The sequence below is a fragment of the Bombina bombina genome, chromosome 2 (assembly GCF_027579735.1).
Source record: "Bombina bombina isolate aBomBom1 chromosome 2, aBomBom1.pri, whole genome shotgun sequence".
NCBI lineage: Eukaryota > Metazoa > Chordata > Amphibia > Anura > Bombinatoridae > Bombina > Bombina bombina.
Window position 1 is genome coordinate 927,253,792 of NC_069500.1, and position 19,196 is coordinate 927,272,987.

General features: G+C 37.9%; 1 protein-coding gene across 1 annotated transcript in view; it reads left to right on the forward strand.

Moving 5' to 3' along the window:
* Positions 1 to 19,196, forward strand: part of ENOPH1 (enolase-phosphatase 1) — a 150,070-nt gene that overhangs the window by 18,322 nt on the left and 112,552 nt on the right. The window contains exon 2 of the mRNA XM_053703356.1: positions 1,146 to 1,247. Coding sequence (XP_053559331.1) covers positions 1,146 to 1,247 — 102 coding nt within the window. The remainder of the gene's footprint in view (positions 1 to 1,145; positions 1,248 to 19,196) is intronic.

Genomic DNA, 19,196 nt, shown 5'->3' on the forward strand with positions numbered 1-19,196 from the left:
ATTAGTAGTAATTATTGTATTATTTCATTCTGAATATCTGAGCCACTAAATAAGTTAATACTGATTGGATATGGAAAGAATAATGCATGTTGGGATTTGTAGTTCGATTGACATTTCCAGTTTCAAACATAATAATTGTGTGTCTGTAAATCGTGCGCACAATATACTAAGCTGTGAGCACATTTTAGAAATTGTGTTCACGATTTAGTAAATTGAGAGCACATTTTAGTAAATTGTGGACACAATTTAGGTAATCGTTCATGCATTTTAGTAAATCGTGCTAACATTTTAGTAAATCACGGGCACAATTTTTATACAAAGATTAAAAAAAATTGTGTGTCAACTCTGGGGCTCCGTATGATAGAGAGAACTCCCACAGAAAAATTTGGTCCATTCAGCACAGGAGCATCCATTTTTTCAAAAAGCAAAATACTTAACCATTTTAAAATATTCTATTTTAAATTGATTGTAAATCCTAGTGTTTATTATAACCGAAAGTCCCCTTTATTCGTTCCAATGGTAAATCCTAGCGTTTCACAAAAAAGCTAGGATTTTCAATCACTTTAAATAAAAAAGAGAACATTTGTTTATACAATCTCAGTTTTAATTGCTTTTTTTTATTGCTTGAGTTTAAAGGAACACTAAACCCAAATTTTTTCTTTCATGATTCAGATAGAGCATGCAATTTTAAGCAACTTTAAAATTTACTCCTATTATCAAATTTTCTTCGTTCTCTTGCTATCTTTATTTAAAAAGCAGGAATGTGATGCATAGGAACCGGCCCATTTTTGGTTGGGAACCTGGGTAATGCTTGCTTAATGGTGGGTAAATGTAAGCCTCCAATGAGCAAGCGCTATCCATGGTGCTGAACCTAAAATGGGCTGGCTGCTAAGATTTACGTTCTTGCTTTTAAAATAAAGATAGCAAGAGAATGAAGAAAAATTGATAATAGGAGTAAATTAGAAAGTTGCTTAAAATGTCATGCTCTATCTGAACCATGAAAAGGTGTCCCTTTTTAACTATTTTAAGAAATATTTGTGTGAAACTACTTTATATGTATTCTTTTTGTTTGTTTGCTTAGTAGTTTGTGTAAAGTTTTGTGTAAAAGAATAAAATAAAGTTCTGTTTTTTCTTTTTCTTTCTAGGACATACTGTTTCCTTATATAAAAGACAATGTTAAAACGTATCTGCAGGAACATTGGGACAAGGAAGAGTGTCAAGAGGATGTCAGTCAGCTTAGAAAACAGGTTAGAGTTGATCAATAACTATTCACAAAGCTACTTGGATAAAGGGACATTATACACTAGATTTTTCTTTGCATAAATGTTTTGTAGATGATCCATTTATATAGCCCATACAGTTTTTTTTTTTTTTTCTTTAAATGGATAGTTTTGCTTATTTTTAAATAACATTGCTCTGAATTTCAGACTCCTAACCAAGCCCCAAAGTTTAGGAGAATATCGACTTATACCTACTCCAGCTTGCTTCTGTTTGTGTAAAGGGTCTTTTCATATGCAGATGAAGGGGGAGTGTCTGCTATTTCCAACTTGCAGTGGGTGTTCCAGTAACCTTTTAAACAGAGCTAAACTGGAAGCTTCTAAGTAAGTTTTTAAACGGTTTTATACTGGATTTTTAGATCAGTATCTGTGCATATTATTATTTATAGTAGTGTCTATTACATGCAGTTATATGAAAAACATAATTTATGTAAGAACTTACCTGATAAATTAGTTTCTTTCATATTGACAAGAGTCCATGAGCTAGTGACGTATGGGATATACAATCCTACCAGGAGGGGCAAAGTTTCCCAAACCTCAAAATGCCTATAAATACATCCCTCACCACACCCACAATTCATTTTAACGAATAGCCAAGTAGTGGGGTGATAAAGAAAGGAGTAAAAAGCATCAACAAAGGAATCTGGAAATAATTGTGCTTTATACAAAAAAATCATAACCACCATAAAAAAGGGTGGGCCTCATGGACTCTTGCCAATATGAAATAAATGAATTTATCAGGTAAGTTCTTACATAAATTATGTTTTCTTTCATGTAATTGGCAAGAGTCCATGAGCTAGTGACGTATGGGATATCAAATACCCAAGATGTGGAACTCCACGCAAGAGTCACTAGAGAGGGAGGGATAAAAATAAACAGCCATATGCTGAAAAATTAATCCACAAACCAAAATGTAAGTTATTCTCATGAAGAAAAGAAAAACTTAAAACATAAGCAGAAGAATCAAACTGAAACAGCTGCCTGAAGAACTTTTCTACCAAAAACTGCTTCTGAATAAGCAAATACATAAAAACGGTAGAATTTAGTAAATGTATGCAAAGAGGACCAAGTTGCCGCTTTGCAAATCTGATCAACTGAAGCCTCATTCTTAAAAGCTCACAAAGTGGAGACTGATCTAGTAAAATGAGCTGTAATTCTCTGAGGCGGGGCCTGATCCGACTCTAAATAAGCTTGAAGAATCAAAAGCTTTAACCAAGAAGCCAAGGAAATGGCAGAAATCTTCTGACCTTTCCTAGAACCAGAGAATATAACAAATAGATTAGAAGTCTTTCTGAAATATTTAGTAGCTTCAACATAATATTTCAAAGCTCTCACCACATCTAAAGAATGTAAGGATTTTTCCAAAGAATTCTTAGGATTAGGACACAAGGAAGGGACAACAATTTCTCTACTAATGTTGTTGGAATTCACAACCTTAGGTAAGAATTTAAATGAAGTCCGCAAAACCGCCTTATCCTGATGAAAAATCAGAAAAGGAGATTCACAAAGAGCAGAAAGCTCAGAAACTCTTCTAGCAGAAGAGATGGCCAAAAGGAACAACACTTTCCAAGAAAGTCCTGAAGAAACTGTAAAATTCTAGGAATTCTAAAAGAATGCCAAGAGAATTTATGAGAAGAACACCATGAAATGTAAGTCTTCCTAGAGACAGATTTACGAGCTTGTAACATAGTATTAATTACTGAGTCAGAGAAACCTCTATGACTTAGCACTAAGCGTTCAATTTCCATACCTTCAAATTTAATGATTTGAGATCCTGATGGAAAAACGGACCTTGAGACAGTAGGTCCGGCCTTAACGGAAGTGACCAAGGTTGGCAACTGGACATCCAAACTAGATCCACATACTAAAACCTGTGGGGCCATGCTGGAGCCACCAGCAACACAAAAGATTGTTCCATGATAATTTTGGAGATCACTCTTGGAAGAAGAACTAGAGGCGGGAAGATATAAGCAGGTTGATAACACCAAGGAAGTGTCAGCGCATCCACTGCTTCCGCCTGAGAAGACCTGGACAGGTATCTGGGAAGTTTCTTGTTTAGATGAGAAGCCATCAGATCTATTTCTGGAAGACCCCATATCTGAACAATCTGAGAAAACACATCCGGATGGAGAGACCACTCCCCTGGATGTAAAGTCTGACGGCTGAGATAATCCGCCTCCCAATTGTCTACACCTGGGATATGAACCGCAGAAATTAGACTAGCTGGATTCCGCCCAAACAAGTATCCAAGATACTTCTTTCATAGCTTGGGGACTGTGAGTCCCACCCTGATTATTGACATATGCCACCGTTGTAATATTGTCTGTCTGAAAACAAATGAACGGCTCTCTCTTCAACAGAGGCCAAAACTGAAGAGCTCTGAGAATTGCATGGAGTTATAAGGGAGGCGCTAAGAAAAGCCAAAGGTATCAAGCACTTATAAAATTTAATAAAAACACATAAGCATACAATAACATATGTATAGGGGACGTCTCCCCAAAACGAAATACTAATAAATAAAAACTAAAATACTAAAAGATGCAATTGATAAAACTTCCACAGATTTCAAACCATACAATTTGTATAGAGCAGTCCCAATCAGGTCGTTTTAGTAGGGTCAGATAGAGATGTCTTTACTCCATATAAAATGTAACTGAGTCTGTGGTCAGCGTCTCATTAGTCAAATACCACCAAGCTGCCAAATTGATAGAGCAATAGCTGCCAAACAGTGTAAGTGGATAATAATATACTTGCAATTCTAAAGTTCTCTTACTGTGTAAGATATCACTTTAGCAGAACATTCAGCCGTGTACTTTACCAGATCCTTATCCGTGAAGTAGATGTCTTTTCCCCTCGCCCGGTATTCACCTCGAGCGGGGCCGACTGAAACTTTCCGGCGTCTGACGTCACTGAAAGATGTTCCGGTTAGGAGAAGAAGCCGATTCCTGCGCTTACTTCTATGACCTGTAGTCACGGTCCTCTCAGATGAGCCCTGCACTTAGTGCTTATAGCACGCAAGGGATTGGATACTGGGCAAAGTGAAGGATATCCCAGAAATGCTGCCAAACACAAGTCCTACAGATGATTTACTCCTATTTAGGAGAAGATAGTTCCAAAATGTATAACCCGGGTTATTAAGTAGGAATCAAAAGATATGTAGATTGTTGTCACAGAAATAAAAACAACACTGCCAACACATACGACGCGTTTCGCCCTCCTATGGGCTTACACAGTAAGAGAACTTTGGAATTGCAAGTATATTATTATCCACTTACACTGTTTGGCAGCTATTGCTCTATCAATTTGGCAGCTTGGTGGTATTTGACTAGTGAGACGCTGACCACAGACTCAGTTACATTTTATATGGAGTAAAGACATCTCTATCTGACCCTACTAAAACGACCTGATTGGGACTGCTCTATACAAATTGTATGGTTTTAAATCTGTGGAAGTTTTATCAATTGCATCTTTTAGTATTTTAGTTTTTATTTATTAGTATTTCGTTTTGGGGAGACGTCCCCTATACATATGTTATTGTATGCTTATGTGTTTTTATTAAATTTTATAAGTGCTTGATACCTTTGGCTTTTCTTAGCGCCTCCCTTATTACCTGTATATTTTCTCTCTTATTTTAGACAACTGTAGGGTTATTTGTCTTTTTAAGGGGGTGTTTGGTTATCGATTTGGCCTAGCGCACCTTTCTCTCCCCTTTATTTTACAATTGCATGGAGTTCTAAAATATTGATTGGTAATCTCTCCTCTTGAGATTTCCAAACCCCTTGTGCTGTCAGAGATCCCCAGACAGCTCCCCAACCTGAAAGACTCGCATCTGTTGTGATCACAGTCCAGGTTGGCCGAACAAAAGAGGCCCCTTGAACTAAACGCTGGTGATTTAACCACCACGTCAGAGAGTGTCGAACATTGGGATTTAAGGATATTAATTGTGATATCTTTGTATAATCCCGGCACCATTGATTCAACATACAAAGCTGGAGAGGTCTCATGTGAAAACGAGCAAAAGGAATCGCGTCCGATGCTGCAGTCATGAGGCCTAAAACTTCCATGCACATAGCCACTGAAGGGAATGATTGAGACTGAAGGTGCCGACATGCTGCAACCAATTTCAAACGTCTCTTGTCTGTTAGATTCAGTGTCCATGACTCTGTCTCTATCTGGAAACCTAAAAAGGTTACCCTTGTCTGAGGAATCAAGAAACTTTTTGGTAAATTGATCCTCCAACCATGTTTTCGAAGAGACAACACTAGTTGATTCGTGTGAGATTCTGCAGAACGTAAAGACTGAGCTGGTACCAAGCTATCGTCCAAATAAGGAAACACCACATTACCCTGTTTTCTGATTACAGAGAGAAGGGCACCCAGAACCTTTGAAAAGATTCTTGGAGCTGTTGCTAGGCCAAATGGATGAGCAACAAATTGGTAATGCTTGTCTAGAAAAGAGAATCTCGGGAACTGATAATGTTCTGGATGAATCGGAATATGAAGGTAAGCATCCTGCAAGTCTATTGTAGACATATAATGTCCTTGCTGAACAAAAGGCAGAATAGTCCTTATAGTCACCATCTTGAAACTTGGTACTCTTACATAACGATTCAAAATTTTCAGATTTGAATAAAACCCCAGACCTTGTTCCTGAAAAGGAACCGGCATGATTACCCCTGAAACCTCCAGGTCTGAAACACACTTCAGGAAAGCCTGAGCTTTTACTGGATTTACTGGGATGTGTGAGAGAAAAAAATCTTCTCACAGGAGGTCTTACTCTGAATCCTATTCGGTACCCCTGAGAGACAATGCTCTGAATCCATTGATTTTGGACAGAATTTGCCCAGACATCCTTGAAAAACCTTAATCTGCCCCCTACCAGCTGAGCTGGAATGAGGGCCGCACCTTCATGCAGACTTAGGGGCTGACTTTGGTTTCTTAAAAGGCTTGGATTTATTCTAATTTGAGGAAGGCTTCCAATTGGAAACAGTTTCCTTGGGGGGAGGATTAGGTTTTTGTTCCTTATTTTGACGAAAGGAACGAAAACGATTAGAAGCCTTAGATTTACCCTTAGGTTTTTTATCCTGAGGCAAAAAAACTCCCCCCCCCCCCCCAGTAACAGTTGAAATAATAGAATCCAACTGAGAACCAAATAAATTATTACCTTGGAAAGAAAGAGATATGACATGTAAGTCTAGATTACTATCAGCATTCCAAGATTTAAGCCACAAAGCTCTTCTAGCTAAAATAGCTAAAGACATGGATCTAACATCAATTTTGATAATATCAAAAATTGCATCACAAATAAAATGATTAGCATATTGTAGTAAATGAACAATGCTATATAAGTCAGAATCCAATTCTTGCTGTGCTAAATTCTCCAACCAAAAAGTTGAAGCAGCTGCAACATCAGCCAAAGAAATTGGCGCCAACCATGTCCGGAAATGACACACTCGCGTCACTAACGAGGCAACCCTGTGTGAAACCTCTGCGTCAATTACGACTCTGGAAATGACGAACTTGCGTCAACTGACGTGCCTTTCGCTCCAAAAAATTCTCGCTCCAAGAATGACGCAATAAAGTGTAGCATTTGGCGCACCCGCGAGCCTAAGTCAGCCCGCAATTTGAAACAAAGTAGTCAATTGAAAAAAAGACTAAACCCCAGGTAAGAAAAATATTTCTTAATATTAACTTTCCCCAAATATGAAACTGACAATCTGCAAAAGGAAATACATGAACCTGACTCATGGCAAATATAATTAAATACATATATTTAGAACTTTATATAAATGCATAAAGTGCCAAAACCATAGCTGAGGTGTCTTAAGTAATAAAAACATACCCAAAGACACCCATCCACATATAGCAGATAGCCAATCCTGTACTGAAACGGTTATCAGTAGAGGTAATGGTATATAAGAGTATATCGTCGATCTGAAAAGGGAGGTAGGAGATGAATCTCTACGACCGATAACAGAGAACCTATGAAATAGATCCCCATTAGGAAAATCATTGTATTCAATAGGTGATACTCCCTTCACATCCCTCTGACATTTGCTGTACTCTGAGAGGAATCAGGCTTCAAAATGCTGAGAAGCGCATATCAACGTAGAAATCTAGCACAAACTTACTTCACCACCTCCATAGGAGGCAAAGTTTGAAAAACTGAATTGTGGGTGTGGTGAGGGGTGTATTTATAGGCATTTTGAGGTTTGGGAAACTTTGCCCCTCCTGGTAGGATTGTATATCCCATACGTCACTAGCTCATGGACTCTTGCCAATTACATGAAAGAAATTAGTGTATACTGTCCCTTTAACTTGTTTTAATTGAGAAATTTTTGCAGATTATGGTGCTTTTTTCTAACTGTATTATAAATAGTAATTACTTTCTAACATTCTAAACTGAATGCAAATATAAAAGTACATTGAAGTTATGGTTCTATATGTGTAGTATATATCATTAGTTAAAGGAACATGAAACCCTTTATTTTTCTTTCATGATTCATACAGAGCATACAATTTTTAAGTTTAGGTTTTACTTCTATTATCAAATCTGCTTGAAGAGATATCTAGATAAGTAGTGTGCACATGTCCGGGGCACTACATGTCAGGAAATCGTGCTGCCATCTAGTGCTCTTGCAAACTACTGCCATATAGTTCTGCAGACACGTGCACGCCCCTGAACTTAGCTTTCCACTTTTCAACAAAGGATACCAAGAAAACTAAGAAATTGACAATAGAAGTAAATTGGAAATGAAATAAAATATAAATGTTTTATAAGTTTTTAAAAATGTCCTTTTGTAAGTAAAAGCTGCAGGGTTTTTCTTCCAGGAATATAATCATTGAAAGGCCTATTGGTTATGCTTCTTATCATCTTAGTTGTAGCCAAATAAGGACAAATAAAGAAGTAGCTCCAGCACTGGTCTAAGTAATCCTTGCATAGCATGTTGCGCAATCAGATAGACTATGGGAAACTGCAGTATGCAATGAGGCATTAATATACTGTTTATGGATTATTAGTAAAGTATAAGTGAACAAATGAGAAGCAGGTATACACGCGTATGCTCCAATCACTGAAACAAAATTGGGGGTGTTTCAGGACTGCAACCTTGGAAAGAGTTTCACACACAGTAAAAAAACTCATGCATTTTTAAATAGCTCCAGATGACTGCTTTTCTCAAGTGTACAGAGAGTTGACTGTTGTAGTGATGAGATTAAAACAGCCCTTGTTTTATCCATTGTTTATATGGTAATATTGCTTTACTATGTATTCCTTAAAGGGCAATGTTATCAGGAAAGCTGCTTTAAAATACCCTTTCAAATGGGCTTTGTTCTCTCTCTCCCGCACTCATTAAGAGGTTGATTTCTGCTGCTGCTCTGCTTAGATTGCTTTTCTATAGCTAATACTGCAGTATTTACATTTTCAATAAAGGCCTAGTTTCCATTGAGGTGCTAAAATGGGTATAAGCTTTAATGGAGAAAAATATTTTTACCACCTCAATAGAAACTAGCCCACAGTTAGCAATTTTCACAACTAAAAACAGCTATTTCAAATGACATAAAGAAGGTAAAGAAGTTATTTGTAAACAATTCAATTTTACTTTTCAGCAGGTACAATTGAACAAATTAAAAGAGAAACAATTTTACAGTACTATGTCCCTTTAAACATTTAGTTCAGTAATGCATTTTTTTTCATCATAAAATGGAGCCTAAACATACTTTATTACAAGTGGATCGCTAATTTGCCAGTTTGCAGGTGCTCCATAAATAACCAGCCATTACAAGTGGCTGGTTATTGCTACCTCTAGCTCTTATAAAATTAACCTGGGATCAGATCTCTGGTTAATTTCTTTCATATAGGTGAGAATGAGGCTCCCATTGGAGCCTATGGAAGCGCACTCTCATGAGGTTGCGTTCACATTGCGGCTAACTTGTAATACCTACACACATTTGCATGCGCTGGTATTACTTAATGGGGTAAAAAAATATCGATTTTGCAAAAACGATATTTCTTCTATAAAGGTAAGACGAGTCCGCGCATTCATCCTTTACTTGTGGGATATAGTCCTCCTGCTAACAGGAAGTGGCAAAGAGCACCACAGCAGAGCTGTCTATATAGCTCCTCCCTTAGCTTTACCCCCCAGTCATTCTCTTTGCCTACTCTAAGTACTAGGAAGGGTAAAGTGAAAGAGGTGATAAAATATGGTTAACACTAAATTGCAAATGTTTGGGAGCAAACGTTTTTTGACTGGGGAGTGTTAACGTTTTTGTGGGCAATAACGTTTTGTGTAGCTTTATTAAGGGCACACATGGCTTAACTTTTGGGTCTCAGAACCCACATGGCTAGTTATAACCGCTCTGGTGCGGTTCTGTAAGGCTGTGGAGACATCGAATGAGATGGGCGGGGCCTAGTTTCGCGCCTCAGATGCGCAGTTAGTTTGATCAGCAAGCTCTAACTCCTGAGGGCCCTGGTGTATGTTTTGGGCCAAATCAAAGCTTTTACCCCACATTTTCGATCCCTGAGGGCAGGTAGGGCCACAGCAGGGCTGTGGCAAGGTGCTGAGAGTGTTTTTTTTTCTGGATCTGGGCCTATTTTCGATCCGGTTTGCAAATTAAAGGGTTAATTGTTAAAAAAAATGTTGTTGTGCAATCTTAACTACCTATATTGTTTTGCAAAATTTGGTGCATGTTTAGGCTGTTTTGCAGAATGTGTATGCTTTTTTCTCTTAAAGGCGCAGTACCGTTTTTTAAGATTGTTATTTTTTTCACTAAATAAAGTGTTTTCATGCTTGTTTGTAGTCATTGTTCAACATGTCTGACAGTGAGGAAAGTCAATGTTCAATATGTTTAGAAGCCATTGTGGAACCTCCACTTAGAATGTGTCCCTCATGCACTGAAAGGTCAATAAATTGTAAAGGCCATATTTTAGCTTCTAAAAGTATGTCGCAGGATGATTCTCAGTCAGAAGAGAATCAGGTTTTGCCATCTAATTCTCCCCAAGTGTCACAACCTTTAACGCCCGCACAAGCGACGCCAAGTACTTCTAGTGCTTCTAATTCTTTCACCCTGCAAGATATGGCCGCAGTTATGAATACTACCCTCACAGAGCTTTTATCTAAGCTGTCTGGGTTGCAGGGGAAGCGCAGTAGGTCTGGTGTGAGAACAAACGCTGAGCCCTCTGACGCTTTATTAGCCATATCCGATGTACCCTCACAATGTTCTGAAGTGAGGGATTTGCTGGCTGAGGGAGAGATTTCTGATTCAGGAAATATGTTCCCTCAGACAGATTCAGATATGACGGCTTTTAAATTTAAATTAGAACACCTCCGCTTATTGCTCAGGGAGGTTTTAGCGACTCTGGATGATTGTGACCCTATTGTAGTTCCAGAGAAATTGTGTAAAATGGACAGATTCCTAGAGGTTCCTGCCTACACTGATGTTTTTCCGGTCCCTAAGAGGATTTTGGAAATTGTTACTAAGGAGTGGGATAGACCAGGTATTCCGTTCGCTCCCCCTCCTACTTTTAAGAAAATGTTTCCCATATCTGACGCCGTGCGGGACTCGTGGCAGACGGTCCCTAAGGTGGAGGGAGCTATTTCTACCCTGGCTAAGCGCACAACTATACCTATTGAGGACAGTTGTGCTTTCAAAGATCCTATGGATAAAAAATTAGAGGGTCTTCTGAAGAAGATATTTGTTCACCAAGGTTTTCTTCTCCAACCTATAGCGTGCATTGTTCCTGTAACTACTACAGCGTCCTTTTGGTTCGAGGCTCTGGAAGAGGCTCTTCAGGTTGAGACCCCATTAGATGATATTTTGGATAGAATTAGGGCTCTCAAGCTAGCTAATTCTTTTATTACAGATGCCGCTTTTCAATTGGCTAAATTAGCGGTGAAGAATTCAGATTTTGCCATTTTAGCGCGGAGAGCGTTATGGCTTAAGTCCTGGTCTGCTGATGTGTCAAAAGCTAAGCTTTTAGCCATCCCTTTCAAGGGTAAGACCCTATTCGGGCCTGAACTGAAAGAGATCATTTCAGACATCACTGGAGGGAAAGGCCATGCCCTTCCTCAGGATAAGACGAATAAGATGAGGACCAAACAAAATAATTTTCGTTCCTTTCAGAACCTTCGTGGCCACGCAGGACTTGGTATGCAGACCTGGTGGACATGTCATCTCTTCCACCATGGACTCTGCCACTGAGACAGGACCTTCTGATTCAAGGTCCGTTCCAGCATCCAAATCTAGTTTCTCTGCAACTGACTGCTCGGAGATTGAACGCTTGATCAAGCGGGGATTCTCTGAGTCGGTCATAGATACCTTGATTCAGGCTCGAAAGCCTGTCACCAGGAAAATTTATCATAAGATATGGCGTAAATATCTTTATTGGTGCGAATCCAAAGGCTACTAATGGAGTAAGATCAGGATTCCTAGGATTTTGTCCTTTCTCCAAGAAGGATTGGAGAAGGGGCTATCAGCTAGTTCCTTAAAGGGACAGATATCTGCTTTATCAATTCTACTGCACAAAAGTCTGGCAGATGTTCCAGACGTTCAGTCGTTCTGTCAGGCTTTAGTTAGAATCAAACCTGTGTTTAAATCTTCTTCAAGGGGTTCCGTTTGAACCTATGCATTCCATAGATATTAAGCTTCTATCTTGGAAAGTTCTGTTTTTAGTTGCTATCTCTTCGGCTCGAAGAGTTTCGGAACTATCTGCATTGCAATGCGACTCGCCTTATCTTGTTTTCCATGCTGATAAGGTGGTTTTGCGTACCAAACCTGGATTCCTTCCTAAGGTTGTTACTAATAAGAATATTAATCAGGAAATTGTTGTTCCTTCTCTGTGTCCTAATCCTTCCTCTAAGTAGGAGCATCTATTGCACAACTTGGACGTGGTTCGTGCTTTAAAGTTTTACTTGCAAGCGACCAAAGATTTCCGTCAAACATCTTCTTTGTTGTCTATTCTGAAAAACGTAGAGGTCAAAAAGCTACGGCTACCTCTCTTGCCTTTTGGCTGAAAAGCATCATCCGTTTGGCGTACGGGACTGCTGCACAGCAGCCTCCTGAAAGAATTACAGCTCACTCTACTAGAGCGGTGGCTTCCACATGGGCTTTTAAAAATGATGCTTCTGTTGAACAGATTTGTAAGGCTACGACTTGGTCTTCACTTCATACCTTTTCCAAATTTTACAAATTTGATACCTTTGCTTCTTCGGAGGCTATTTTTGGGAGAAAAGTTCTTCAAGCAGTGGTGCTTTCTGTTTAACCATCTGTCTTGTCCCTCCCGTTCATCCGTGTCCTGTAGCTTTGGTATTGTATCCCACAAGTAAAGGATGAATCCGTGGACTCGTCGTACCTTATAGAAGAAAAGTAAATTTATGCTTACCTGATAAATTGATTTCTTCTATGGTAAGACAAGTGCACGGCCCGCCCTGTCATTTTAAGACAGATTATATTTTTTGATTTGAAACTTCAGTCACCTCTGCACCTTGTAGTTTCTCCTTTTTCTTCCTGTACCTTCGGTCGAATGACTGGGGGGTGGAACTAAGGGAGGAGCTATATAGACAGCTCTGCTGTGGTGCTCTTTGCCACTTCCTGTTAGCAGGAGGACTATATCCCACAAGTAAAGGATGAATCCGTGGACTCGTCTTACCATAGAAGAAATCAATTTATCAGGAAAGCATAAATTTAGTTTTTGTGCTCCACTTGTAATCTAGCCCACTATGCAGTACTTTCAAAAGAACTAACTTAATCCAAATATAAATATTGCCACATGTAATTGCAGGAAGGGTTACTAGCAAATGGGAAGTAATATAACCATTATTACATCAGAGTGAAAGTGTTTTATTTGCGAGCAGTGTGTTAGGTTCACGTTACCAACAATATCAAGAGAACAAGAAAATTCGTACATGTGTATGGGCAAGGTTACAATCCTGTAACAAACATAAGTCAGTAATACTTGTAATGATAATGGATAAAAGGCATTGTTATTTATCATACAGAAATCAGTAAACTAGTCGCAGCAGAAAATCCAGAGCACTGCTTGGTAATTACACTTCTGTTCAAAAATGTATTTTAAAAAGGTTTGCTAGTTGGCTTATGTTAAAGTCTGTACATTAGGTTTCAGGTACTGTAGGTTATTATTATGTATGTAATAAAACTCTAATTCTGGGGGGCGGAGGTAGCCACGGACTAGAGCAGATGTATAGTGAAGGAGCTCCGTAGCCAAAGGGGCATAAAACTACCTTTTTAGGCAAAAGAAAGGGATTATAGAACACCTATATTGCGAGACTACATCCCCTGTAGCACTCAGGAGAAATCTACCTAAGCAAGGAGAGCCATTTTCGAAATTATCCGGATCGAAACGCTGAGCGCAGTGGAGAGCGGCCATCTTTTTTACCCGGGTGGCGCAGCATAGCCTGCTGATATGGAGGTTCTCTATAACAAAGTGGATGCTATATTACAAGAAGTCGAGAGGAAGCTTATTCTCTTGGTAACAGGACACAACCCCCCTCAACAGCTATCCAAAACGGAACAAGAGATAGTAGAATCAGGCTGGTCCTCTGCTGACAGAAAATGGGACGCAGAGAAATAAACGGAACTTGCTAATACTCCTGAAGTGGAGCAAGTGACTATTGCGGTGAGTGCGACAGGAGACTACACATCTACCATACAGATGCCTATTTTTCACACAGCCAAGACTCTTCATGCCCCAATACGATCCTCCGATCCATATGGAAGTTATGATGATGTCGGGGCGCAGCGGATCTGCAGGACTGTGGCCCTTAATGATCCTGTTTCGAATAACCCTGATTCTAATGGCCTGCAGGAACTCTCGAATCTTTGTAGTGACCGTGGTCACTTACTTTTTGCGACCTGTTGTGCCCCAGGTGGGCGCCACATCAGTGAAACTGAACGGAGCGACATAGAGGGGAGAGAGTTTAGACCCTATGTTTGGAAACTCTGGCCTTCAGATTTTGTAAGTCCAAAGCAGCCGGCTAAGATACTGTCTTTCCACACAGAGGCATTCCATACCAAGGCTCTTGATGGCTCAATTTTCATGGACTTGGAACAGGACAGTATAATACAGTTGAAGTTTAGCTTGAATAAGTGCATGGCTGGGATCGGATAGATATTCTTATAACAACATATCTCCAAAGACAGGAATCGTAATTCTGCTTTTTCCATAGTTATGTACCCACTTTCCTACATTTTATGCGTTTAAGTGATTATTGTTATTAACTGAACTTATGCAAAATGACACTTTAACTGTTAGATTAATAGTAATATTCCCAGTGGAGAATACAAGCTTGATGCTCCGGTTATACTTTAGCTGCAAATTATTTCCTAGTGGTTCTAAATTTTTAATACTACTTAGTATATGGTAGTTAGCACTAGACTTTATAGCCTATGTCTCACCAAGTTGTTGTTGTTTGTTATTGTACCTAGCTAAATGTGAGCACTGAATGATAGATATTATGTTTTAGATATTTGAGGGTTGCTGAGGTTTATTTTGATGTGTAGCATATATATATATATATATATATATATATATATATATATATACCTAAACTCATCTATAGTGACCCATTGTTATTACATTGTACCTATAGGTTGTACTATTATCTTGCACAGAAGGGGGTGGGCTGTCTGCGGCCGGGATAGCCTACCCATGTTTACTTACATATTTCAACCTTCTATTTTTAGAACTGCTCTAGAGCAGTATAATAGCTGATATTTTAGCATTATTTTGCCATAACCCAACTTGGTTTTAACTATATTGGTCATTCTCATTGTGGCCATTATTAGTTCTGCCTCCCCCCCCCCGTTCATATAGCTTACTGGTTAAGCCTAGGGGCACAGACCCCATATGAAACCCCTACTTATGTTCAAATGTGTTTATGTATAGCATGATACTGATATACCCCCTTACCCTTTAAAATGTGGTGTTGTCTCCATAGGTTCTATTTCTATACTACTTTTGTAATCATACTTAATATGTGCTTGATTCTTTCATTTGGCTGTTTATAGATGACTCATGGTTGTCAAAAAAAAAAAAAAACTCTAATTCTGGAAGCCTAAATTAAAAAAACTAGCATTTTTAATGGATTCTAAACCTTTACCAGTATGTACTGAGAGTCTAAAAATAACAGCAATATGATTGTAATCACATAGTGACTAGGGATGGGCGGATGTGCTGAAAGTGTAATACGTTTGGTAGAACGAATAGTCCTGTGGACATTCGTTTTGGACAATCCAATGTTGACAAGAATGAAAATCCATTAAAATTCGGTAATTGAATGTTACTTTTGTTTTCGAATGTTCATAATGAAATCCAATATCCACATTCGAAAATTTCGATTGTAACATTCGATTTAGCAAATACTATTCAGTAGAGCTGCAACAACTAATCGGCATAATCGATAATAATCGATTATGAAAATAGTTGTCAACGAATCTCATAATCGATTAGTTGGTTTGCAATTAGTTGGTCTGTGCACAACACCAGCTGCTTCACTCCAATGAACTCCTGCATATGGTATTGTGTTTTATGGTTATGTCCTTAGCTTAAAGGGCGTCTACTTTTCACTTTTTCAGGACAGTATAAGTTTAGAACTACCCCTGGCTTATGTGCAACCCAGATATAATAGTCATCATTTGGATTGTTTATATTAAATCTGGTGATTTGGGACTATGCTTTTCATGATATAGTGCTGAGCTTGTTGTTTACACCTTGCCCCTAGTTTGATGGGAGTTATTTAAATTGATATGCACTATTATCTGTTTGCACAATTATTAGCGTATTGCTTGCTATTGCTGATTATGTGTACTGTATAAATAAATGTGTAAGGCTTTGTCCTGTTATTGATATACAGTCCTTAGCGCTTTTGATTTTGTTTTTTATTGTTTTTTTATATTTTTAATAAATTGTGATAATATGTACGAGATTCAACCTTTATAAGTATATATTTGTTATTTTTAGAGCGGACTAGATATTTCCCCTAACCTTATAGCTGGTTATTTACCATTGCATATAGATATTCAAGATATTTTTATGTTAGAATGAAGTCAAGGGTTACTTTATTGAGAGGCCCCTTGCCAAGGTAGAAAACACTTAGCATTGGTGAAGAGCTAACAAAGATAAATATCCCACTTTGGTGAAATTGGCAAAACCCTACTTATACACCTCAACAGCCTTTTCTCTGCTGCAGGAAATATAGCTGCAAACAGAGAACCAGCCTTAGCCAGAAGCATGTGGACATGTTGAGATTTTTGTATTTCAATGCAAAGTTTCTGAAAGAGTGAATAACAGAATGTTATTAACAGTGATAGTCTAACTCTTTCTAGTTCTACCTCTTTTCAAACAGTTTGTGGTTTGGTTTTGTATAATTTTAAAACTGTGTTCTGCTGCTTAAAAATTGAAGAAACAGTTGTGTTTAATGTAAAGTTTTCGTCTGAAGTTTATATTTGTAACACTCATTATGTGGATTTTATTTAAAACATAGAAAACTATTATTGATTCTCTTTTTATCCGATTAGTCGATTAATCGAAAAAATAATCGGACGATTAATCGATTATGAAAATAATCGTTAGTTGCAGCCCTACTATTCAGAAGTTCCATAGTTCATGTGGTAGCGAATTTAGTAAATTGATACATAATAGATACAAATATATCAATTCAAATGTTTCTATTTCGAATATTGCAAAATTTGAGTATTACATTTAAAGGAAGCATTAGAAATATTATTACATAAAACAAATGTTAGAATGTTGTGCAAACATTCGAAATTTGAAACTAACAAACGTTAAAATTCATTTAAATTTTTTAATGTTGCAAAACATTCGTCCATCCCTAATAGTGACTCTCCACCAGGGTGTGCTAGCTGAGAGGTTGGCACACATAACGTGGGTTGAGGGTGAAAGATCACAAACTGCTCATGTTATAATTTATTAAAGGGACAGTAAAGTCAAAACTAAACTTTCATGTTTCAGATAGAGCATGAAATTTTTAAGGGACAGTCTACACTAAAATTGTTATTGTTTAAAAAGATAGATAACACCTTTACTACCCATTCCCCAGCTTTGCACAATCAACATTGTTATATTAATATACTTTATAACATTTAAACCTCTAAATTTCTGCCTGTTTCTAAGCCACTATAGACGGCCTCTTAATCAGATGCTTTTTTATTTGCTTTTCACAACAGAAGACTGCTAGTTCATGTTGACCTTATATATAACATTGTGCTCTTTCCAGTGAAGTTGTGCACGACACAGCACTAATTGTCTTAAATGCAAGTCAATAGATAATAAATAAATAAATAAATAAATAAATAGCCATGTAATAAGGGGCTGTCAGATGAGGCTTAGATACAAGGTAATCACAGAGGTTAAAAGTGTATTATTATAACTATGTTGGTTTTGCAAAACTGGGAAATCGGTAATAAAAGGATTATCTTTTTAAACAATAAAAAATTTGGAGCAGACTGTCCCTTTTTAAACTTTCCAATTGACTTCTGTTATGAAATCTACTTCATTCTTTTGGTATCTTTTTTTTTTTTTTTTTTTTTTTTTTTTTTCCAAACCTAGTTAGGCTCTGGAGCAGCAATGCATACTGGGAGATAACTAGTGATTTGATGGCTGCCCATATATGTCTCTTGTCATTGTCTCACCCAGTGTGTTTAGCAAGCTCCCAGGAGCGCATTGTTGTTCCTTAAAGTGAAAGTCAACTTTCAAGAATGAGTGCCCGGTTTTTAAAAATACTATTAAAAACAGGCGCACTTTCATTCATTAAAGTTTACATTTCACCCGTTTGGTAAAATACTTACCTTTTCTTCTTAAAGCCGGAGAAGCAATTTCTCCTCCTGCCGCTCATCACTTCATACGTCAGCAATGACAAATCCGGCTTCCTCCAATCATGGAGTTGCTTAAGGCAATGATTCCTCTGGGGGGGGAAGCCGTGATTGGAGGATGTCGTATTTGTCATTGCTGACGTAAGAAGAGATGAGCGGCAGGAGAGGGAATCGCTTCTCCGCCTTCAATAAGAAAAGGTAAGTATTTTAACAAAACCGGTGAAATGTAAACGTTCATGAATGAACGTGCCTCTGTTTTTAATAGGATTTTTAAAAAACGGGCACTCATTCTTGAAAGTTGACATTCACTTTAACAAAGAATACAAAGAGAACAAAGCAAATTTGATTATATAAATAAACTGAAAAGTTGATTAAACCTGCAGAGGCACATGAAAGTCGAAATTAAACTTTCACAATTTAGAAAGAGCATATCATTTTAAAGGGACATGAAACCCACATTTTTTTTTTTGTTTCATGATTTAGAAAGCAATTTTCCAATTTACGTCTATCTTCTAATTGGCTTCATTCTTATGATATCCTTTGTTAAAAGCATACCTAAATAGGCTCAGTAGCTGCTGATAGATGGCTGCACATAGATGCCTTGTGTTATTGGCTCCTCCATATGCAGTGCTATTTCTTCAACAAAGGATGTCTGAAGAATGAAGCAAATTAAATAATGGAAGTAAATTTGAATGTTGTTTTAAATTTGTATTCCCTACCTGATTCACAAAATAAATATTTTGAGTTTCATTTCCCTTTAAGAAACTTTTCAATTTGCTTCTGTTATCAAATGTACTTTGTTCTCTTTGTAACCTTTGTTGAAATGCATGTCTAGGTAGGCTCAGGAGCAGTATTGTACCACTAGGAGCTAGCTGGTGATTGATGGCTACACACACACCTCTTCTAATTGTCTCTCCAAATGTCTTAAGCTAGCTCTCTGTAGTGCATTGCTTCTCTGGAGCTGATTTTAACTATGCAGGGGTTAAACACATAGTTAAACACATTCATCCCCTGAACTTCCTTACCATGTAAGCCCATGAGCCCAGCTGTTTTGTAGATGAGAGCTGATTTA